The sequence below is a fragment of the Drosophila melanogaster genome, chromosome 2L, assembly GCF_000001215.4.
Source record: "Drosophila melanogaster chromosome 2L".
NCBI classification, from domain to species: domain Eukaryota; kingdom Metazoa; phylum Arthropoda; class Insecta; order Diptera; family Drosophilidae; genus Drosophila; species Drosophila melanogaster.
Window position 1 is genome coordinate 10,628,415 of NT_033779.5, and position 22,340 is coordinate 10,650,754.

At 43.8% G+C, this 22,340-nt stretch overlaps 4 protein-coding genes and 1 long non-coding RNA gene across 8 annotated transcripts; 4 read left to right on the forward strand and 1 right to left on the reverse strand.

Annotated features, from left to right (window-relative positions):
* Window positions 1-937: 937 nt before the first annotated feature.
* CG7329 (uncharacterized protein) lies at window positions 938-10,057 on the reverse strand. 2 transcript variants are annotated; one of them, NM_001273428.2, is made up of 4 exons: window positions 9,812-10,057; window positions 2,456-2,638; window positions 1,719-2,390; window positions 938-1,660 (listed from the first exon to the last, which is right to left on the reverse strand). In NM_001273428.2, the coding sequence occupies exons 2-4, from the start codon at window positions 2,579-2,581 to the stop codon at window positions 1,085-1,087; spliced, it is 1,374 nt and encodes a 457-aa protein (NP_001260357.1). In that variant the 5' UTR covers window positions 2,582-2,638; window positions 9,812-10,057; the 3' UTR covers window positions 938-1,084. The 2 variants fall into 2 exon arrangements, with proteins under 2 accessions (NP_001260357.1, NP_609425.1); NM_135581.2 differs by lacking the exon at window positions 9,812-10,057 and having other exon boundaries at window positions 2,456-2,777.
* Window positions 10,058-10,147: 90 nt separating this feature from the next.
* lncRNA:CR45351 (long non-coding RNA:CR45351) lies at window positions 10,148-11,178 on the forward strand. The gene has a single exon (NR_124179.1). It is a non-coding gene; the product is annotated as a long non-coding RNA:CR45351 (long non-coding RNA).
* A 338-nt stretch (window positions 11,179-11,516) lies between these two features.
* Window positions 11,517-15,125, forward strand: CG31872 (uncharacterized protein). 2 transcript variants are annotated; one of them, NM_001298877.1, is made up of 4 exons: window positions 11,517-13,679; window positions 13,763-14,302; window positions 14,370-14,525; window positions 14,584-15,125. In NM_001298877.1, exons 1-4 carry the CDS (start codon window positions 11,532-11,534, stop codon window positions 14,959-14,961), a joined length of 3,222 nt encoding a protein of 1,073 aa, NP_001285806.1. In that variant the 5' UTR covers window positions 11,517-11,531; the 3' UTR covers window positions 14,962-15,125. The 2 variants fall into 2 exon arrangements, with proteins under 2 accessions (NP_001285806.1, NP_723603.1); NM_164937.3 differs by having other exon boundaries at window positions 14,584-15,078.
* A 431-nt stretch (window positions 15,126-15,556) lies between these two features.
* On the forward strand, window positions 15,557-17,477 carry CG18284 (uncharacterized protein). 2 transcript variants are annotated; one of them, NM_001298878.1, is made up of 5 exons: window positions 15,557-15,736; window positions 15,931-16,071; window positions 16,144-16,683; window positions 16,746-16,901; window positions 16,956-17,477. In NM_001298878.1, the coding sequence occupies exons 1-5, from the start codon at window positions 15,581-15,583 to the stop codon at window positions 17,334-17,336; spliced, it is 1,374 nt and encodes a 457-aa protein (NP_001285807.1). In that variant the 5' UTR covers window positions 15,557-15,580; the 3' UTR covers window positions 17,337-17,477. The 2 variants fall into 2 exon arrangements, with proteins under 2 accessions (NP_001285807.1, NP_609428.1); NM_135584.4 differs by having other exon boundaries at window positions 16,956-17,398.
* A 523-nt stretch (window positions 17,478-18,000) lies between these two features.
* On the forward strand, window positions 18,001-21,738 carry CG17097 (uncharacterized protein). The gene is made up of 5 exons (NM_135585.3): window positions 18,001-18,140; window positions 18,205-20,262; window positions 20,328-20,867; window positions 21,026-21,184; window positions 21,244-21,738. The coding sequence occupies exons 1-5, from the start codon at window positions 18,021-18,023 to the stop codon at window positions 21,628-21,630; spliced, it is 3,264 nt and encodes a 1,087-aa protein (NP_609429.1). The 5' UTR covers window positions 18,001-18,020; the 3' UTR covers window positions 21,631-21,738.
* The last annotated feature ends 602 nt before the right edge of the window (window positions 21,739-22,340 follow it).

The following is a 22,340-nucleotide window of genomic DNA, read 5'->3' on the forward strand; positions in this document are numbered from 1 at the left end:
AGCATCTGAAGCGGGAAATGTGTCGCCAACGAACAATATGATTCCTGTTTGTTGTTTTGGCATTCATCCACCGCCCACCACACACTTTCACAAATTACACACTTAACTTTAGCACTACGATGGCTTGGAAAGCAGCATGTGTCAACTGCCAGAGTCGGCATTTCTAGAATGTTTTTAGGTGCGAGTTCTTTATGTTGGTGGCAGGGGGAGATGCTCCATTGTTCGGTGGGTTTGACAAAAGCGAAATTTTAATGAGCACAGCGCTGAAAAAAAAAACCGCCAAAGAAACTTTTGTTGTGTCGGCCACGCATTGTTTTCACCATATTTATATATGTATGTGAGTCGTATATAGTTATGTGTCAGGAAAACGCATCAAAGTGCAATTTTTATATCCGGGTTGCAGTTGGGAAACTAACAAGAGAAAGCGCTTAGCTGCACCCTCCCCTCCTCACATCCGCATCCGCATCCACATCCGCATCCGTCGACATCAGACAAGAGATGGAAGACAGGACACAGGACGCAGGACATGGGACACAGGACTTGCAGCAGCTGCTCCATCGTCGCCTGCTTCATAAATCATAAAAAACTTTCACCGCACGTCGCCGAACAAGAACAACTCCCGACAAGCCGCCATCTCTACCCCATTCCCCCACTTTTCCCATCCAGTTTTCCCTCCCGGGAAAACTTGCCCCCGCAAAACTAACCAACAGCTGCTAAGCGTTGAGTAAATGTTTTCGCGCCTCGTTGCCCTCTCAAATTCCCAAAACGTTTCCAGTTGTTGGTATTAGTGGGGCTATATGGCGGATGTGGCACGTGATTGCTGCAGTAGCCCCCCCCCCCCCCCCCAACGGAACTCCCAAAAACTCATAAATACCGAGAAAAGCTGGGATGCCGAGCTTCAAGTTTTTGGGCGTTATAGAACATGCTGGATAATATTGCAATGGCTTGAGAGCATTTTCATTGAGCTTGATGTATTGACATACACTTTTTATTTCAAAAACATGTGACTTAATTCATTTGACATTGAACAACGTATACCTAAGGAACCATAACATTAATCATTGCTTTAAAATGCACATAGAACCTATAGTTCCGAGGTAGGACTGGTGGTAACTTGAACCTGCTCAGTTTCTTCAGCATGACCTTGCTCCTCATTTCCCTGGACATTGCCAATTTTCTCGTCCCCTTGAGTTGTTCCTTCCTCGATCGGAGTCTCCGTTGTCAGCTGGGGCACATCCTCTTCCACGGGTGAACCAGTAGTGCCATCCTTGGTTCCTCCTCCTCCTGTTTCCCAGTACTGCATCACTTGTAGAATCCTGGGTTGAATCGAACGCCTAGCACTTATGCCCCAGATCATGTCCATGTGGTTCCATTTGCGGTACAGATGGTTCTCGACCACATTAGGCAACACTTTGGCCAATCGGTGTACATCCTCCACGGCCGAAAGGTAATCATTACTGCCGTAGTACAGGGCCACCGGAGCCTTGATCCTTTCCAGGCGGTAATCCGGCGGTGTGGAACGTCCGTACAGCCTTTGGTTCTCCTTGGATTCGTAATCGTACTGGCAGAAGCGATCGGATTTTTGCATTTGGAGGTAGTGGAGCGCTTGTTTGATATTGCAGCCACCGGGAAGATGGCCCAAAACCACAGGGAACATGGTCTGTATAAGAATAGGGATTATATGAGTATATCAGATGGAGTTTCATAACAATACCTACCATATTTTGCTCCTCCCTATTCTTGCCTACAATCTGCCAGTAGAATCGCATACAGGTCTTTAGCATGGCGGCAGAGGAAAGGCACTGGTTGAGAAATACTTCCGAGTGCGGAAACAGCTCAAAATTGTCGCCAAACATGTTCATTCCCATGCGGGCTATTCCCATAAGTGGTGCCTTCATGTGCTTCATAAAGGCCACGGGTGCCAGAGCGCTCATCAAATGGATCTTCGCATTATACTCGGGTCTACTGGAAGCCATTACGAAGAACGAGGTGGTTCCCTGGGAGTGACCGAAGTAGCTCAGCTTTTGGTATCCTGTTTTCTGCAGAACTCCATCGATCATCGCTGGCAGATCGTACATGCCAATCTCGTGCCAAGAGAAGCTCCAGTAGGACTTGTCCGTATTGGGGTTGAGTTTCACGTGGCCCTTGGAGTAACGATTCCCCCTGACATTACCCATCCAGACGTCGTATCCGTTGGCGTAGAGAAAGTAACCCAGGCCACTTTCGGGACCCATTACGATCCAAGTGGAAGAGGTGTCCTCCAGTCCGTGAACCAGCAGAACTGGCTTGGCTCCAGGTCGAGCTATGCGATGAAGGGTAAGGATATATTTATCATCGGTGGTCACCTGGTGGGTCTCCGCTGGATGCTTGTACTTTTCCAGTAGTTGTATCTAAACGGAGCATGAGAGGAACAGTTCGATGAGTTAAGTTCCCATAAAACTTGGACCTAACTTACCGTATTCAGGTGAGCATCCTCAATCACGCTTGCCGGGTAGGTGTTCTCCATGAACCCGCCCAACACCCCGGATCCATCGAGCGTATAGATCCCGAGCACTACGAGAATGCAGATCGCATGTGGCATGGCGTTCGATCAGTGACTAAATCGAGCTTAGTCCAAGCCCACTGGGCCACTAAAGCGCTGTAATTAGTACGGAATATTGTTTGAGTGGATTTTCTACGCTTATCGTATAATCGAATCGTGACCAGCTCATTTTCGGTTGTATGTGCCGGAAAACGTTTTTAAATTGAGGCAAATAAAAATGTTTTTAAAATGCCAATGGGCAAAGTTAAGTGTTATTCACTGGCGTAAATTGCTGCGATATGTCCACTCATTTAATAACCAATCAATCTGAGTTGTTCAGACGGGAAATCAGCTGGAACGGCTAGACGAGATACCTTCAAAGTTAAACGAATAAAGAATCCATACATAATAACTATAAGTGCCTTAATTCATTCTAAATTTTAATATACTTATAATTATAATAGATCTAAAATGAGTTTCAATATAATACCTTCGCGAATTAAATCACCCCTAATTATTTTTCCATTTCCACTATACGTTAGAATAAATATTTTAAATGTTGAATACTTTTTTTTTACGTATTTAAGGGTTTGTATCCACATCCTAATGCGCACCATCGGCCAAATCAAAAGGCCCTTCTTTAATCAGATTTGCCATGCCACTTCGAAAAGCGTATGATCCTAGAAATGTTTGCCGGCTTAATTGGAAAATTAAATTTTTAATTCAGTTGTGGAGTGAACCGTGTCCACTTGCCAAACATTTGAATTCGTCCCTTTCATTGCCTACGTCATCGCTTTCTTTTTTCGCAATTGATTGGCAAAAATTGATTTCGGCTTCTGCATAAAATATTCGTCGCTCCTTTATTTGCAGCAACTGCTGTCACAACGACGACTGACAGGCTGACAAAGCGCCGCGGACGGAGCGGATAGAGCGGATGGAGTGGAATCCCTTCCAGACCCGGTCCGTGTCCGGATTTTCGAATCGGACTCGGATCCGACTCCGATGACGGGGGATTCGTAGGCTCGATGTGTGACTGTGTGCCGGCCAACGTTTCGACATTTGACAAATAACTTAATTCGCCGTTGTCACCACATGTTGGCAATGCCAGCACAAAAGTGGGTGGAAGTGGGTGTGAGTGGGTGGATGTGGGTGGCAGTGGCAGCGATGGCAACTTGACAACCCATGACATGCGGGGTGGCTCAGGGGGGCGTGGCACAGTGGCTCTGCACAAGTCAGTTGGCAGGATGTTGAAGTTGAAGCCTTGGTTTCATGCTCGATGGGCAAGAACTTCAAGGGACAATGCCTTTTGGGCTGCCTTTAAAATTAATTTCCCAGAAGTGTCAATTGGGATGGCTTCACAAGCGGCGAGCATTGTTCTTGAAGTGTCAATGATTTTTCCAAAATATATTGTTTTATCAACAATAAATCATTGAGTTACCTTCACACTTTAAACAAGACCTCCGTGCTAGTTGGTATAGACCTCTTCCACCTTTCCCAAAACGTTGCCCTTTTGACCCACTTTTAGCAGTCCACAAATTTAGCTGTCAGCTTGGTTACCTAATTTCCTGGTCTCACCTTAATAGTCGGGCCAAGGAGGCGGTTCCTTGAAGTCTCAGCGACGCGTGCCACGACAATTAGCCATTTGCCCGGTTTCCCAATGGATTTGTGTTATTATGGTGCCAACTGCCAATCAGAGGACAATCAACTGGCCGAAAGCGTGTTGCAACTTGCAAGCGACTGAGAGGTGCTGGCCAAAAACGAAACTCGCTTGGCCAACAATGAAAACAAGACCAATCAATTGGCCAGGGAGCCCTTGGTGGCGGCTAAACTGAGACAATGGGAGCACAGCATTTGGCCTTAAGTGCAACTATCGAGATACACTAGGAGAAAAGTTGTGGATAGAAGTGATGCAGACATCCCAACATAAGTGATTAGCTAACGCCAATGATAGAAAGTTATTTTTAGTCTAGCGTGACATTTCGGCAAGTATCGTAAGTACTTTTGCTTATGTTCTTGGTCCATTAATACCAGATTTTGCTTAAGGTGTAGGGCGAATCTGTTTAAGTGTTCCAGGCTCGTTAGTGGCAGCATCTGGCGCGGCCTGGTGAGATTATGATCAGCATTGTTCGCCCGTCGTGGACTCACATTAGCTGCAGCAGTTGCTCAAATCCGGCTCAGTTCGGTTCCATCGAGGAACCCCTTTATGTTGGCCACGCACGTGACTTTTAATCACGCGCGCATAAAATTTCATGGGATATCTTTGTCTTGGCCGAAACGGAGCAACTGCCTCCGGGTCTTGGCTCATTACGGCGCCAGGGAAAAAGAAAAAGTGCGTGAAGCCTCATTGAATAGGTGGCTGGGTCGCATAAAGGTCAGCCTGCGAAACTTTACGACTTTAGCAATGTTTTTGGAACCGAGCCAGAACAGGACTCCATTCCGTTGGCCAGCCAGTCAAAGGAACAACTTCCACTTAAGCAGAGGTTAAAGTCAAGTGTTGGCCAGACAAGTGGGGTCGGGGTTGGCCATATTGTAGTCACTTCCTAGCGGCTTCGCTTGGTGCACTGCAAGAAAATCAGTCTAAGTTTGTATTAATAGTTTCTTTTAGTTGGTTCACTGATTCACTGACAAACGAATTATCCAAATACCTAGCTTTATTTTTTCGCTCAATTTAACAATATTATGTACATTTTTAAATACACTTAGATATGTAAAAGGTAACACTTGCAGTTGGAATAAAATATTTTCTGTGAACTTGACTCGGAGGCAATTACAATTCGTTTTTTAGCTGTCAGCCCCACTCAACTGGCCCTGGCCACGCCCACTCGCTGTAAAAGGGGATCCCGCCCCCATTTTGTCTGCCTTTTGTAATTACTTTTGTGCACGTGCCACAGTACATGGATCTGGATCTGCCCTTTAAATTTATTTCTGCAGTGCGACAAGTTCAGGGTCAGAGTCGTTGAATCTCTGCCATTTTCAGCAATATTCATCCATTTTCCCGAATTTAATATTGTAAGTTATGCAAAATAAGGCCGTGCAGCAATGAAATGACTATGCAGAAAGGAACTCGAGTTAATTAATTTAAAAATTAAATGCCATTTATGGTTGATTTTAGTAAGGGAATCGGCAAGAATGGTAGCTATCAATTGTCCTCCAGCTCTCCATGACGTGTCGACTGCTTGTTAATTTCTGGCAATAAAAAATATGATGCTTTTTCCATTAATTACGCCATTATGTTTGCGTATTGTCACGGTCCCACAAATATCTGGAGCCGGAGAATCATGCCGCATCCGCTCGTCGCCCATCAATAAACCGAGCGAGTGATAAAGGATTACGACTGACAGCGGCGATGGCCGCGGAATTGATTAAATTATGGAAAACGAGAAGACTTTCAACTGAAAACATCAATGGTTTTCACACTGGCCAACAAGTTTGCAGTTGCAGCCGAGAGTGATGGCAGTCGATTTTCCATTTTATATCCATAAAATATCGAACGGCAGAAGTTTTTTCCTGCTGCCTTGTGTCACTTTTGAGCCGTGTAAGAGATGCATCGTTATTTAATTTAATACGATTCGTAATTTGCAGCCATAAATTAATTGAATTAAGCTCATTTAATGAAAACTTGTTTGTGCGACTAATTGCGTGGAGGAATCGAGCTGCTCTCACCGATTGATTTGCCATTGATTTGTGGCGAAATTTGAGTGGAATGATTATATTAATTATTGCACTACAAGGAAATATTTCTTTTGATAAGTGGAAGGAAAATTGACAATATTGAAATTGCAATTGTTTTACCTATAATAATTTATTTTAGACTCTTAAGAGAACCAGCTTTTTATCTTCAACAGCACACACTTAAAACACAAAAGGTTTGCTAAAGCCAAAATGCATACCTTATTCGCTAATTAATCGAATAGTGTTCTATATTATTTATGTAAACTATTGTTTTGTGTTCCACAATATAATGCCACAGATTGCATCACTTACCTGTCACCTTTCGAAAAGAATTAAGATGCCTTCACCAAAAAGCCTTTGAGGCTTAACAAAGGGCTTTGCATGACCATTATGTGAGGTTTCTACAATATAAATATATCACAGTGGCCATTTCATTACCAATATCTGACGGGGATTACCTGCTGCGGGACAGCACGAGAAATAAATGTAATGTGCCCGTGTAGTCCTTTTCATTACGATAATGAAATATTTCAAGAGCAGTTTATGGGGATTACTTACACAAATGTTCGAGGCGCATGCAAAAAGTGGATACCGGAGTCCGGACAACCGTGAAAACACGGCGTAAAGCCCGCTAAGTGGGTGGGGGAGATTGGGTGGTGCTCGAAGGATAGGCAGCGAAAAGGGACATGCGTGCAAATATAATCGGCGAGGCAAAAGCCGCAACTATAACACGAGCCGTAACGACGAGCACGCCAAGGCAGGGGCATAATTATGGCATTATCACACATCCACATGCAATCTTTGCCCACACGCGTTGGAGAGCCCACCCATGGAAAACTAACGATAATCAATTGAGAAATGTTTATAATGAAGTGGCGCAGCCAAAGGGTTCTCAACCACAACGCTAAGCTCTACACTGCAACTGGAGTGTGAGTGTGAACTGAATTTATGGTACATAAATCCTATGTACATTTAGAAGAATTTTATGTGCCTCGACCAAAAGAATTTTGAATAGAAAAAAGAATTTCCTGACTATATATCGTTAATATTTTAAAGATATGCATTTTATTTCCAGTGCAATTTCCGCGTTATAGTGAGTAGCCTGGCGTTAAGCACTTCATTTCGCCATCAGTCCTTCTTTAAGCCCTTTCCTCCATTTTTCGTTGGGGCGTGTCGGCTAAAAACGCCTAGCCAGCAATCTACTGATAGCGTGTATGCCAAACGCTCATTGACCAGCCCCAAACCGACCGCCCACATCTCCGGGTTTTCCATATTCTCCCTTACTTCCCGACAAATGTGCTAAGTATACGTTGGCCAGAGAGATAAACATGGCCAACACACATAGGCGGCTTGCACATGTGTGTGTGTGTGTGAGTGAACCACACTCATGACAACGTCCATCATAATTCATTGGGTATTGAGCTGGGTCCTGCGGCTGGGCAAGGACCCTTTAGCTGCATTGTAATGAAATTAGCATGCACAAGACAATGTTGCCAGTCGCGCATTCAGCGATAATTGAGTTTAGAATTAGGGATACTCTAAGAGCACTGGAAAAAAATTAAAAATTATTTGAACCCATTTGTAGACAACTTCACTTCATATTCTTGACTTTAATGTACGATGCAATATTTTATTCTTTGAATCTTGAAACTTTAAGTGGCAACATATAAGATGTATCTTAAAGTTTACAGCAGTTTTTTCTTACTATTCAAAGTACACTATTTTGTTCGCAGTAAAGCTTCGCTATTTAAAAAGGGCAGGGCATTGAAATGCAAATGCAAATGCAGTCAGTCAGTCAGTCCGATGGACAGAGAGACTGACAGGAAACGGGTCGCAGCTTCGTGGGCTCAGCTGGGTTAATTTCAGTCCAGGTTAAACCGGGATGACACCGCCGCCAAAACAAAGACACGCCTCGGGCAGCACAGTGATCCTCCACCGGTAGGAGCCAGGAACTTGGAAATGGAAACTGTGGGAGCTGGCAACTTGGAAACAGAAGCCGGGTGCCGCACACATGGCAACCTATTTTCAAAAGCCGCTGCCGCATCTAATTTATGCCAAGAGCAATCGCAACTGCCAATGCCGACTTATAAACGAGGTGAACTTTTCGCTCTGGCCAGAAGTTCAGAGGGCAATAAACTACGCGGCTTGTTTATTGTTTTAGCCTGAATGAGCTTAAAGCAGGAGTGCCTTCTCTTGCTGAATTTAAAACTGTTTTGGTGTGATATGGTTTAGTATTCAATGGTTAAATGGGTGGAACGGAATTTTATGACTCGATTTGACACGCATATTTGCGTACTTAATGGGAGAAATAGCTAGGAAATATAAGAACCCAACAATGTCTTAAAATGTCAAGCGATCCACCTCACATTTAAGAGCAATAAATATTGCGGAAAGTACATACTTTATTTTCACTCCTCCTTTACTGCTCCCTTTGCGAAAGGATTTAGATAATTTTATTTAAACATTTTCCCAGTGGTCGAAGCATTATCTGATCTCTTTTCAATTGAGTTTATCTCTCGCCTTTTCCCCGCTCCAAAATCAACAATCCAAACGTTTTGTCGACGGTTTTGGACTATCGGTCCGCTCCACCAAAAAGGACTCCACCCATCGGGAATACAAAACCTCCTGGCAAGTGTCACTTAAAGGCATATCGTTTGTATTTTTCTGCCCCGAATTCTTTTTGCACCGAAACTGCAATTCGAGAAATGCAGCCAACGGTTTTTCCGCCAGCACCAAAACACTTTTCTTTCCTTCATTTCGGCTCTCAGTCCCTTCCAACGCTTTCAATTTGTGTGTACATAAATTTCGAAATGGACTTCTCGTGTTGGGGCGCCCGACAGCAGCACAAAAAAGAAACGTGTTTAAAAAAAATGCAAACAGAAATACAAAAGTCGGGGAAAATAAATAAAAATGGAGTGGAGTGAAGTGGACCAGTGCGGAGCGGAGCGGAGAAAGCCCAAAAGAAATGGCGAGCGGAAAGAAGTGGCCATGAATGCAGTGACAAGAACAACAACAGCGACAGCTGGAGATAGTATTCCCTTGTTCCATGGAAAAACTGCATAAATATCGCTACAAGGACCCTGGACAAACGCCAATCGAAAGTTGCGTTGGCTGGCCGAAATGAATGTACGAGTCTCGTTTCAAAAACTTAGAAGTGCATAAATTGGGCCTGTGAATTTAAATACTATATATATATATATATTTCAGCGAACTCTCGAAGTGCCACAATGTGGGCCAAATTCTTAGCATTCACCTCGATGGTTGTATAACTTCATGTCTTGACGAAAAGGGCGAAGCTTTTCCTTTGATTGTGTGGCGATTTCGTTGGCCAATGGAGCATGAAATTACTGAGGGGTGTGCCGCCGGCAAAGGGGGGGGGGGGCTGTACTTGTGTGAACATGGAAAACGCTCACATAACCAGGCAAAAAATACACTCAGAAAAAGAAAATCTCACAAGCATCAATTCAGAACATGCTTTCCTGGATGAAACTGTTTAGAATGTAATTTTTAAATCCCCAGAGATTAGCTCTAGTGGTATTAATTATAAAATGGAAATCTACTAATAGTTATATCTCTTACCTAAAAGTAAAAAAAAGTGTTAAATTTCAACCATCTTACTTGTTCAAGTGCACCAAGGTTCGAATGTTACAATCTTCATACCACTTAAGACTGCGTCGCGTTCTGCTCGAGTGCAAAGGGGTAACGATTGAAGATTGAACTCAGGAGTTCAGGAGCAACTGAGGCAGTCGAAAGTCACACCAATTGCGATTGACTGGGATTCCGGAAGGTGTCCATCGGGCGTGACACTGGCGGTGAGTGAAACTACATGTGTGGGAAGCCCAAAGGAAATACATTGAACAACCAGAACAATTAACTAATAACACAAAGAGCAATCATATCAATGCGATACGCCAGTGAAACCGATTTCCACAGTCCACATTACTAATTGAAAATACTCGTGACGGAATCCGATAACCGATGGCATCCAAATGCTGGCCATAAAGGGTGAAATCGCTCGTTAGCCCTCCACATGACCGTTAAGTGTCTCTGCCCAGCCTGATTCCTGGAACCCAACCGCCATATGCTTATATGGCATGACTGTGGGCTGAGCGCCCCAGTGTCATCATTACCATGACTAGGATTACGATTACTGTCATCGTCGTGTCATCACAAACACACGCAGACTTAGCGAGCGTCTTTATGGCTTTTGGCGTTGAAATGATAAGTAAAGTTTTTGCAGAACGTAGCGAACATTTTCCGGACATGGGGCTTATGTCCATGCTGGAAACATATGGCATATTGCCAGGCGAAACATTTAATGGTCTGCAAAATGGCCCGGGCCGGGACATTAAAAGTTGCTTAACCTTCATTAGGCGCCCGATTCCGCATCCGAATCCGACTGACGGCGAGATGAAATTTAATATATGTCAGGTCCCGACATCGGAGGGCTTAATGCCCCATTTGTGCAGGGCGCCACTGCATCCAAATGATGGTGCCAGAAAAAAAAAGCAAATCACCGCAAGTTGGCATGGAGCTTTAATCAGCCCAGCAGGCAAAAGGGCTAGTGGTGGTGGACAGGAGGGGGTGGTATTAAAGGGGCGCAAGGACACTAGGCAAACTCAATTTCGAGCTTGTTTCACGGGACAACGACCACGCCCAACCCGACCCACCAGAGGCGCTAATGCGGCGACATGGCATTATCCTTCTTCCTTTCGCGACTTCTTTCCCGACTTTTCCGACCACGGCTGCACTCTCCTTGGGTATTTTGATAATCAAATTTGCGCAAACAAGCGAGTGGCGTGAATTTGCCAACGCCACCGGAACAAGGACGAAACAAGGACCAAGGATAATAACGGTTGCGCCTCGTGCACTTGTGCAATTAGATTGTCAAAAGTTCAGTAACTTTACCCAAACCGAAGCGCCTTAAATTCTCCATTGTTCTTCTTTAAATTACAGTTTCACTATTTTTGATTTTAGATGGTAATAAAAAAATCAAGTGTATCCTTAAGCTTCTACTTAACATAATTAGTTATTTAAGTTCGATTAAATGAAAAATCCGCAAACCACACACTTGATCTATATCTTGTGTTTGTAACTGGGAAGCTAAGGCAAAAAAAAAAACACTTATTCAATACCAAATCCTGGAATTGTAACAATAAAATGTATTTTCAAGAAGCCCATCAATCTTGCTGTCCCAACTCATTTGCCACTTGTGATGTAACATCGAGAGATAATCCATTTAAAATCGCTTTAATCCATGTGTTATCAATTTCATGGCATTTCATTTGCGAGCCTATAAAAGGCTCCTTTCCGATTCGCTGCTAAAAGTAGTTTCAGAATGCAGTTAGGATTCCTTTACGCATTCGTTGCGCTCTTGGCGATATTTCGAGTGGAACCCAGCGAGGGAATTATTGATATAAACAATCAATTGAACAATATTATAAGCCCCCCGATCCTTCCTGCGGTTGAGAGCATATTGGACATCAATGGCGATGCAGATTCAACAGAAGATGAGCAAAAGGTGCGCTTGCAAAGAGAATCCATTGTAAAAGATTACGGATTCGTGTTTAAACCTCAACCAATAGTCTTGGAAAGTAATTCAAGCTATAAGCCCTCAGTTGAATCTGAAGGACAGGCCCAATCGTTTAGCCGAGGGCTTGAAGAAGCGAAGCTTCAAATCCAAAAGCAATCTCAATCACAATCGCAGGCTCAAGGTCTAGGTCAATCACAGCAACAAATCCAATACGCGAATATAGCCAGAACTAAAGTCCAAAAACAATTCCAATCGCAACAACTAGGACTGGCTCAATCGCAGCAACAGACCCAGATTCAACAATCACTGAATCAAGATGGAGCTAAATTACGAGAAAAACCTTATCCGCATATTCAAACTTCATCACAAAGAAACGCCGATGATCCAGAAAGTGAAGAAGCTGAAGCACCAGGAGGACTGTCGGGAAAAATAGCTTTAGTACCACCAAATGAAGAGGGAGATCAAAAGCAAGACCAGGCTCAATCACAGATTGAAGATGAAGCTGAAGTTCTTAGACAAGGTCTGGCGCAAACGGAATCTCAAATTCAGAATCAAAGACAAGGACTGGAAAAGGAGATACAAGGGCAATCCCAATCGCAGGATCAAGCTCAATCCCAAGATGAGGCTATTAATCCAGAATCGGCAAACGCTGAAAATCGATCATCACAGCAATCGGGAGATGTAGCAGAGAATCAGGACCAAGCTGAATCACAGGCTCAAGAGCGGTCACAATTGCAGTTAGAGGGTCAAGAACAGTCCCAAGATCAAGCACAATCGCAAGATCAATCGCAGGCTCTGGAAAAAGGGGGTGCACCGCCTCTATCACCACAACAATCGCTAGTTCAAGCAGAGGATCAAGCACAAGAAGATCCCATAGACCAATCACTTCATCAAGCGCAATCTGAAGTACTAAACCAAGTTAAGTCGCAGACTAACGGTCAATTAAAGGCTCAAGCTCAAATGCAAGCTCAAGTTCTCGATCAGGCTCTGGAAGATGCGCATGTTCAATATCAATCTCAGGCTCAATCACAAGGAATATCACTGTCTCAAACGACGCAACAATCGCTGGTCGAACCAGACGATCAAGCAAAGGAAGACCCCGTAGATCAATCACTTCATCAAGCCCAAAGTGAAATAATAAAACAACTTCTGTCACAGACTAACGATCAAGACAAGGCTCAAGCTCAAGCGCAAGCTCAGACTCTCGATCAGGCTCTAGAAGAAGCTCATGTTCAATATCAATCTCAGACTCAAGCACAAGGAACTCCAATCTTTCAACCACCACAACTTCAACCAGAGGATCGAGATCAAGATACCGCTTTAGACCAATCTCCGACGCAAGCTCAATTGGATGCTCAATCCCAATCACAAGAACAAGCGAATACTAAGCTTCAGCGGAAATCTCAAGCCCAATCAGAAGCTCATGGTATAATTCTTACAACCTTGAGGAAAGCGCAAGCGCAACAGCAATCTGAAGTTCAATCACCGCAGCAAGAACCACTTCGATCTGATGATCAATCAGGCGATCAAGCTGGGGATGTAGCGCAAAATACCGCTTTGGACCAATCACTACATCAAGCCCAAGCTGAAGTACAAGAGCAACTTCAATCACAGACTCAAGCCTCAGGTACATCACTAACGCAATCCCAACAGCAATCCCAAGTTCAAGCAGTTGAAGCGCTTGCACAATCACTAACTCAAGCCCATGCTCAAATCCAGGAGCAAGCTCAATCACAATCACAATCGCAAGAGCAAGATCAATCACAATCACAAGCTCCCAACGAGAGGCAATCGCAATTACAATCACAACGTCAAGACCAAGATCAGGGCCCCAAATTTGATGATGATCTTGACGAACAACCTGCTCCAAGGTCATGTTCACAGTGCCAGAAAGCTAGTTACCCACAATACATTACGGAAGTGGACATCGAGATTGACGCCAAGCTGGACACGGTGAGCCATTTCACTCAAGAGATTCCATGGGGACAGCAGTTACTATAATAAAGGTTTCTATATATTTCTCTATCATTTGACAGCCCAAAATGATCTCAAAATATGGCCATCAAGCAGAGACCCATTACGCATTCACTGCCGACGGCTACAAGCTCTGCCTGCATCGGATTCCGCGATCTGGAGCCACACCCGTCCTATTGGTCCATGGCCTCATGGCCAGCTCGGACACTTGGGTGCAGTTCGGTCCATCCCAGGGTCTGGCCTATATCCTGTCCCAAAGCGGCTACGACGTCTGGATGTTGAACACTAGGGGTAACGTTTACTCAGAGGAGCGCCTGGCCGGTCGGGAGAGCGACAAGATCTTCTGGGACTTCTCCTTCCACGAGATCGGGCAGTACGATCTACCCGCTGCCATCGACTTGATCCTGCTGCAGACTAAAATGCCGAGCATCCAGTACATTGGTCACTCGCAGGGATCCACGGCCTTCTTTGTGATGTGTAGTGAAAGACCTGAGTATGCAGGCAAGATCTCATTGATGCAGTCCCTCTCGCCATCAGTTTATATGGAAGGAACACGCAGTCCAGCACTCAAGTTTATGAAAGTTCTTCAGGGTGGCTTCACAGTAAGTACAGGAGAAGTTTAAAAGGTATATCATTTCTATATGGTTCGATATATATTCAATATTATAGATGCTGCTTAATCTCCTGGGCGGCCACAAGATCTCCCTGAAAAACCGGATCGTTGACATGTTCCGTAACCACATCTGCAACAAGCTTATCCCCAGTCGCATCTGTGCCATCTTTGAATTTGTGGTCTGTGGATTTAACTTCAACAGCTTCAATATGGTAGAAAACAAGTCCCTGATTTTGTTTTCAAGGGTTCAGATATTACCTTCTTTTGTAGACACTATCCCCCATTTTGGAAGGTCACGCCTCGCAGGGAAGCTCCGCCAAGCAGATCTATCATTTCGCCCAATTGCAGGGCAATTCTGCTTTCCAAAAGTACGACTACGGGCTAATTCTGAATAAGATACGCTACCAGTCGATCTTTCCCCCACTTTACAACCTTTCCCTGGCACTGGGCAAGGTGGCTCTTCACCGCGGAGATGGCGACTGGTTGGGATCCGAATCGGATGTCCTTCGACTGGAGCGGGACCTGCCCAACTGCATAGAAAACAGGAACATTCGCTTCGAAGGATTCTCGCACTTCGACTTCACGATTTCGAAGGATGTTCGATCCTTGGTCTACGATCGCGTAATCGATTTGTGCGGTTCAAATTGAACTTTTAGCTTACGAATGAAATATTAGCAAATCAATTAATAGATTTGCTTGGCACATATGTGAAATTGCCTTTTCCTAAGGGCTCGGAAATAAATATAATTTTTATTAAGGGAAATTAAATATATACAAATATTTTACAATTTTCCCAGCTGTAATAAAGAAAGACTTTTATTATGATAATCGAAAATATGGAAATGAATAAACCGACAAAAGTCGCCAGTGTTTAGGGTGAATTCAGGCCAGAGACAATTGTTATGTTTTTATCCGTGTTATTTAATGAGGTCACAAATCAATCAAACAAAATACTAAAGAATAACGATACCTATCATACTAAGTACAATCTTCTTTTACGATTAATTATGATCAACCTGTAATTCAAGCTCCTTTAAAAAGTTACGATATCTTTACATCTAGCTGCTTGAATACAAAAAATGTATTTATTAAACCCTTGATCAAGGTTGCCCTTTGTTAAATATTACTTTAGTGATGCTCGATCGATATGTTAATCTAGTTATTCACTCCAAGCATGGATATTTTAATTTCAGGGTATTTTATCATTAACGCTATAAAAGAGTTCGATTTCATTTCTGCCTTCGAGAGTAGACAAGAAGGGAACGAAATGGCGATCGCATTTAATATTGCGATCTATGCAATAATTTTAGTGGGTAGTTTGGTACCCAGCAAGACTCAGGAATGGGTTCCATATGCATATCCTGTAGATGAAAATCAAGGATTGAATGAACAGACACAGTGGCAGTCACAATCACAGATTCAGGTAAACAAAGAGAGTGCAAAGCAGCTAAGATCCGTTGGACCTAGAACAACCACTACCTAAAAAACCCAAGCTTACCGTCAAGGGTAAACTCAATCACAGTCGCAAGATTTATTGTAAGGACGTGCTTAATCACCTATAAACTACAATCACAACCTCTCAATCGGAAGCCTAATCAAGCGTAATTCCCATTTCAGAGTCAAGGGACGTCACAATCACAAAGTCAAGCTCAAATTCAATCACAGCCTGAACCAAGGTCATGTTTACAATGTCAACAAGCTAGTTACCAACAATTCTTTGCGGAGGTGGACATCCAGATCGACGCCAAGCTGGAGACGGTGAGCCATACCACTCATAAGATTACACTTGGACAGCATGCAGTAACTATATATTTTTCTATCGTTTGACAGCCCAAAATGATCTCAAAATATGGACATCAAGTAGAGACCCATTACGCATTCACTGCCGACGGCTACAAGCTCTGCCTGCATCGGATTCCGCGGTCTGGAGCTACACCCGTCCTATTGGTCCATGGCCTGATGGCCAGCTCGGCCACTTGGGTGCAGTTCGGTCCATCCCAGGGTCTGGCCTACATCCTGTCCCAAAGCGGCTACGACGTCTGGATGTTGAACACAAGGGGTAACGTTTACTCGGAGGAGCGCCTGGCCGGTCGGGAGAGCGACAAGATCTTCTGGGACTTCTCCTTCCACGAGATCGGGCAGTACGATCTACCCGCTGCCATCGACTTGATCCTGCTGCAGACTAAAATGCCGAGCATCCAGTACATTGGTCACTCGCAGGGATCCACGGCCTTCTTTGTGATGTGTAGTGAAAGGCCTGAGTATGCAGGCAAGATCTCATTGATGCAGTCCCTCTCGCCATCAGTTTATATGGAAGGAACACGCAGTCCAGCACTTAAGTTTATGAAATTATTTTCGGGTGGCTTCACAGTGAGTGCATGAAATTCCTAAACAATATGTATATATTTAATGCTCTCCATTTCTTTCAAAAGATGTTGTTGAATCTCTTGGGCGGCCACAAGATCTCCCTGAAAAACAAGATTGTTGACATGTTCCGTAACCACATCTGCACCAAACTTATCCCCAGTCGCATCTGTGCCATCTTTGAATTTGTGGTGTGCGGATTTAACTTCAACAGCTTCAATATGGTGGGAAATTCATCACTAATTTGGATTTCACGGGTTAATATTGATTTTTTGTAGACACTATCCCCCATTTTGGAAGGTCACGCCTCGCAGGGAAGCTCCGCCAAGCAGATCTATCACTTCGCCCAATTGCAGGGCAATTCTGCTTTCCAAAAGTACGACTACGGGCTAATTCTGAATAAGATACGCTACCAGTCGATCTTTCCCCCACTTTACAACCTTTCCCTGGCACTGGGCAAGGTGGCTCTTCACCGCGGAGATGGCGACTGGTTGGGATCCGAATCGGATGTCCTTCGACTGGAGCGGGACCTGCCCAACTGCATAGAAAACAGGAACATTCGCTTCGAAGGATTCTCGCACTTCGACTTCACGATCTCAAAGGACGTTCGATCCTTGGTCTACGATCGTGTAATAAGTCTTTGTGGTTCTAATCGTTAAATGCTTAGATAACAAATTGTACTCTTAGCTTACAACTGAAATACAATCAAAGCAATTAACTGATTTGCTTAGCACAATCATTTTTTGAGGACTCGCCGCCAATGTACCTAATAATACAAAAGTAAAGAAAAAACAAAGAATAATAATTCTATTTAAAATAATATAGATACATGTTTCAGTAATTATAAAGAAAAAAGAATTCTTGGAAGAGGGGGAAAAATACTTGCCTTGATCATATAACATTTCCTAACAATGCGGGTGGAATCAGCATTCAGAATGAATTCCACCCATTGTTTAAGAGATTTTCATTATATTATATTATATATTATATCATATTATATAGGCGCTAAGTACATTTCATGGTTGAAATCTCCCTATGTGTAGACCTTTAATTCTTTCAACACTTCTGATCCAAAAAGCTTTAAGTAGCCAAATCTATATTACGAAATTATTGCTTGTTGACACTTGTAAGGATATCTATTTAACGCCAGGATTCAAAAATTATAATTTTCAAGGTTTTTTTTCCCTGCCAACCATTGGAAAATTGTATTGTAGTGATGCAACATCGGTATGTTAATTTAGTTATCCACTCCAAGCATGGTTATTTTAATTTCAAGGTCTTGTATCTTTTAACCTATATAAACGAACGATTCCTTCGCTGTCGAAACTAAGTTTTGCAACGTAATGACTATCGTATTAAATCTTCCGGTCTGTGTTTTGTTTTTACTCGGTACTTTGGTACCCAGCAACTCTCAGAAATGGATCCCATATGCGAATCCTTTGGATGAACAGTCGCAGCTACAGGTAAACACAAGAACGCAAAGCAGCTCATAAGCACCTAAAGCACAATCCAATGTTTTAATATTAGGAAATTGGATTAAGCGATCAAAATCCGGATAATTTTGAGCAGTCGCAATCTCAATCACAAGATCAGATAGTTGCGCAGATTCTGCCATCTGATGCTTCTCTAAGTGGAGGGCAACCACCTAATAATATTATACAACTTGTGGATGAAGGGATGGATCGACCTTTGCTCCTACAGCCACAAAATCGCCCAATCGAGACTGTCGATCAATCACAGAACTTAATTCAGAGGAAGTTACAGTCACAGTCGCAGGCACAAGCGCTGGCCGAGTCACAGGCACAGTCACAGGCTCAGTCACAGGCTCAGTCACAGGCTCAGTCACAGGCTCAGTTACAGGCTCAGTTACAGGCTCAGTCACAGGCGCAGTCACAGGCTCAGTCACAGGCTCAGTTACAGTCTCAGTTGCAATCACAGATACAATCACAGTTACAGTCTGATTTACAGTCCCAGTCGCAGTTACAGGCACAACTCCAGTCTCAGTTAGATGCACTTAAACAACAGTCTGGGCTCCAGAAGCTCGCATTTGGTCAGTTGAAACCCCAAGTATCCGATCAACCAATTTTAATCTTAGATTCCATACCAAAACCACGACCTCAGTTTGTACTACTTCCTCCTCAGAATGGGCCAGTTCAGCAGGACCCAAATCTTCGTTACGTGATAATTCCGAGTCCGCCAAAACGTAAACGCCGAATTTCACCTGATAGCAGCACAATTCCCAAGGTTTATATATTGACTCCAGACAAACAGATAAAATCGAACACCAGTATTAATATTGATCAATTACTAAAGTTGTATAAGTACAAAACGGATAAGGAGCGCAAAATTGCCGAATTGAAAAGACAGATAAAGGAACTAAAGAAACAAAATCTTTTTAATTTGGTTCCGGCTCTTCAGCTAAGACCAGCAATCCCAGCCATTGAACTCCAATTACCAGTAGAATCACAGTCCGAAATACAATCCCAAATAGCATCACAGCAATCAGGGTCATTATCCCAATTACAGTCGCAGCAAAATTCAAAGTCTTCGGGATCACAGTCAAACGCTCAATCATCTGGATCACAGTCCCAGTATCAGTTACAGTCAGATTCACAGTCGTCTGGTTCACAGTCCCAGTTGCAGTCACAGTCAAACCCTCAATCATCTGGAACGCAATCCCAATTGCAATCACAGAATAGAAGATTACAATCCCAATTGCAATCACAGAATAGAGGATCACAATCCCAATTGCAATCACAGATAAACCCTCAATCATCTGGATCACAATCCCAATTGCAATCACAGATAAACCCACAATCATCTGGGTCACAATCCCAATTGCAGTCACAGAATAGAGGATCACAATCCCAATTGCAGTCACAGAATAGAGGATCACAATCCCAATTGCAATCAGAGATAAGCCCACAATCATCTGGTTCACAGTCCCAATTGCAATCACAAATAGACTTACACTCTGATGCCTCACAGTCCCAGCTGCAGTCACAGTTAGGCTATGATTCAACTGGATCACAGTCCCAATTGCAGTCACAGTTAGACTCACAATTATCTGGCGCACAGTCTCAGTTGCAGTCACAGTTTAATTCCCAGTCTTCAGAATCACAGTCCCAATTGCAGTCACAGGCCAAATTCCGGTCTTTAGGAGCCCAGTCCCAATCGCAGTCACAGCTTAATTCCCAGTCTTTAGGATCACAGTCGCAATCGCAGTCACAGCTTAATTCCCAGTCTTCAGGATCACAGTCGCAATCGCAGTCACAACTTAATTCCCAATCTTCAGGATCACAGTCGCAATCGCAGTCACAGCTTAATTCCCAGTCTTTAGGATCTCAGTCCCAATCGCAATTACAGATAAGGTCACAGCTAGGAACACAGACTTTAGAGTCACAGTCTCCATCCGAGGTGCTACTACACATTCAGGGGCCTTCCACATATCAGGACAATTTGGCTGAATCGAATATACAGACGCAAAAAAATCGAATCAATGTGGTTACGCCTGAGTACAAAGTATTCAAAACACCAAATTACCTTACCCAGGAGGACATCTTGGATAATACTAAGCTGACAACTGTGAGTTGAAACATCTATTCCTCTGATTCCAATCGCTCCGAATACCTTTTTAACAAATCCAATAGGTTGATCTGATTGAGAAGTACGGCTATCCATCTGAGACCAATTACGTGACCTCCGAAGACGGCTACAGGCTTTGTTTGCATCGTATTCCGCGTCCTGGGGCTGAGCCAGTTTTGTTGGTCCACGGCCTAATGGCCAGCTCTGCCTCATGGGTGGAACTTGGGCCCAAGGATGGACTAGCATATATCCTTTACCGCAAGGGTTACGACGTCTGGATGCTGAATACCCGTGGCAACATATACTCCCGCGAGAATTTGAATAGACGCCTCAAGCCGAATAAGTACTGGGACTTCTCCTTCCACGAGATCGGCAAGTTTGATGTGCCCGCTGCCATTGATCATATTCTGATTCACACACACAAGCCAAAGATCCAATACATTGGCCATTCGCAGGGCTCCACCGTTTTCTTCGTCATGTGCAGTGAGAGACCCAATTATGCACATAAGGTGAATCTAATGCAGGCACTTTCTCCAACGGTTTATTTGCAGGAAAACCGCAGTCCAGTGCTAAAGTTCCTCGGAATGTTCAAGGGAAAGTATTCGGTGAGTGAAAGTCCTTGTTTGGGAGTATATAATTCCACTATCATTAGGATTACCTTATAATTTATAAGATAAGACAATAAGAAGATAACATGACAAAGAGTTGACATATCAGCAATTTTAACTGCTTTACAGCATACTTATTCCGTTTATCTTTATAGATGCTTCTGAACCTCCTGGGCGGTTACGAGATCTCAGCGAAAACGAAGCTTATCCAGCAGTTCCGCCAGCACATATGCTCCGGCTCGGAGCTTGGCAGCAGCATCTGCGCCATCTTTGACTTTGTGCTCTGCGGATTCGACTGGAAGAGCTTCAATACGGTGAGGCGAAAGATTGTTTTCTCTGGTTTCATTAACACATTACTACCAATGCACTTTAGACCCTCACTCCCATCGTGGCTGCCCATGCCTCCCAAGGCGCCTCCGCCAAACAGATCTATCACTATGCACAGCTCCAGGGCGACCTGAATTTCCAGCGTTTCGACCATGGAGCGGTACTGAATCGCGTTCGCTACGAGTCCAGCGAGCCACCAGCCTACAATCTTTCGCAGACGACCAGCAAAGTGGTCCTCCATCACGGCGAAGGCGACTGGCTGGGATCCACATCGGATGTGATCCGGCTGCAGGAGCGTCTGCCCAATCTCGTCGAGAGCCGGAAGGTCAATTTCGAAGGCTTCTCTCACTTCGACTTCACGCTCTCCAAGGATGTTCGTCCTCTACTCTACAGTCACGTCCTGCGGCACTTGTCAACCAGTCTCAGTGGATAGAACATTTTCGGCATGAAACCCTTGAAAGTGAACTTTAGGTTTCAAGAAACGAATAATTGGAATAAAAATCTAGATTCACCATAATATGAGTGAAACTTTTAAATATATATATATAATTATACTGAAATTTATTCCATATTAAGTGATAAAAGAGGTTCCATAGGGGTATCTGCCGTTCAATTTCGTGGCTCTAGGCTCTTTCCATCAGCATCACTCACTCAAGTGAAAAGAAATCAATGCTTACGAACAGTGAGGAAAATTTGCATTTCTCTGGCCCCAAGCGCTGCCATAAATTTCGCATCCTGAACGCATATTTACACGCCGCGAGGCCAAGTTTTCAAATTAAGTTTGCAATCGAAATGAGGCGAGAGGAAGCCAGGACCATGGCTTTAAATTGCTCACGTGTGTGACACATTTCTTTCGGCGGAGTCACGACAATGGCGACAAGCGGAAGCGGAAACGCGAAATGTGAAAAATGCGCAGAGCAAACAAAAGATGGCCAAGGGTGTGTGTCATCGGGGGAGGTGAAACGTGTCGCTTAACTGTTCCACGTACGTGGCCCTCGAGGCGCAGTCCGCCCACAAAATTTGGGGCAACTGTGTCCACATAGCTTCTTTTTAGCTGGCTGTGACTTTTTTCGATTTATTAGCTAGAAATTCCATCTGGAAATGGATAAAAACTAAATGTATTCACTGAGTAGCTTGCATTAC

What these genes read in the sequence shown, in the direction of transcription:
- CG17097 (NM_135585.3), top strand. Translation starts at nt 18,021, where the DNA reads ATGACTATCGTATTAAATCTTCCGGTCTGTGTTTTGTTTTTACTCGGT. An exon ending in ATGAACAGTCGCAGCTACAG is followed by an intron (nt 18,141 to 18,204) that starts GTAAACACAAGA and finishes TTTTAATATTAG; the next exon opens with GAAATTGGATTAAGCGATCA. An exon ending in ATAATACTAAGCTGACAACT is followed by an intron (nt 20,263 to 20,327) that starts GTGAGTTGAAAC and finishes CAAATCCAATAG; the next exon opens with GTTGATCTGATTGAGAAGTA.
- CG31872 (NM_001298877.1), top strand. Translation starts at nt 11,532, where the DNA reads ATGCAGTTAGGATTCCTTTACGCATTCGTTGCGCTCTTGGCGATATTT. An exon ending in TTCTTCAGGGTGGCTTCACA is followed by an intron (nt 14,303 to 14,369) that starts GTAAGTACAGGA and finishes TCAATATTATAG; the next exon opens with ATGCTGCTTAATCTCCTGGG. An exon ending in ACTTCAACAGCTTCAATATG is followed by an intron (nt 14,526 to 14,583) that starts GTAGAAAACAAG and finishes CTTCTTTTGTAG; the next exon opens with ACACTATCCCCCATTTTGGA.
- CG18284 (NM_001298878.1), top strand. Translation starts at nt 15,581, where the DNA reads ATGGCGATCGCATTTAATATTGCGATCTATGCAATAATTTTAGTGGGT. An exon ending in TATTTTCGGGTGGCTTCACA is followed by an intron (nt 16,684 to 16,745) that starts GTGAGTGCATGA and finishes TTCTTTCAAAAG; the next exon opens with ATGTTGTTGAATCTCTTGGG. An exon ending in ACTTCAACAGCTTCAATATG is followed by an intron (nt 16,902 to 16,955) that starts GTGGGAAATTCA and finishes GATTTTTTGTAG; the next exon opens with ACACTATCCCCCATTTTGGA.
- CG7329 (NM_001273428.2), bottom strand. Translation starts at nt 2,581, where the DNA reads ATGCCACATGCGATCTGCATTCTCGTAGTGCTCGGGATCTATACGCTC. An exon ending in AGGATGCTCACCTGAATACG is followed by an intron (nt 2,391 to 2,455) that starts GTAAGTTAGGTC and finishes TGCTCCGTTTAG; the next exon opens with ATACAACTACTGGAAAAGTA. An exon ending in ATAGGGAGGAGCAAAATATG is followed by an intron (nt 1,661 to 1,718) that starts GTAGGTATTGTT and finishes ATTCTTATACAG; the next exon opens with ACCATGTTCCCTGTGGTTTT.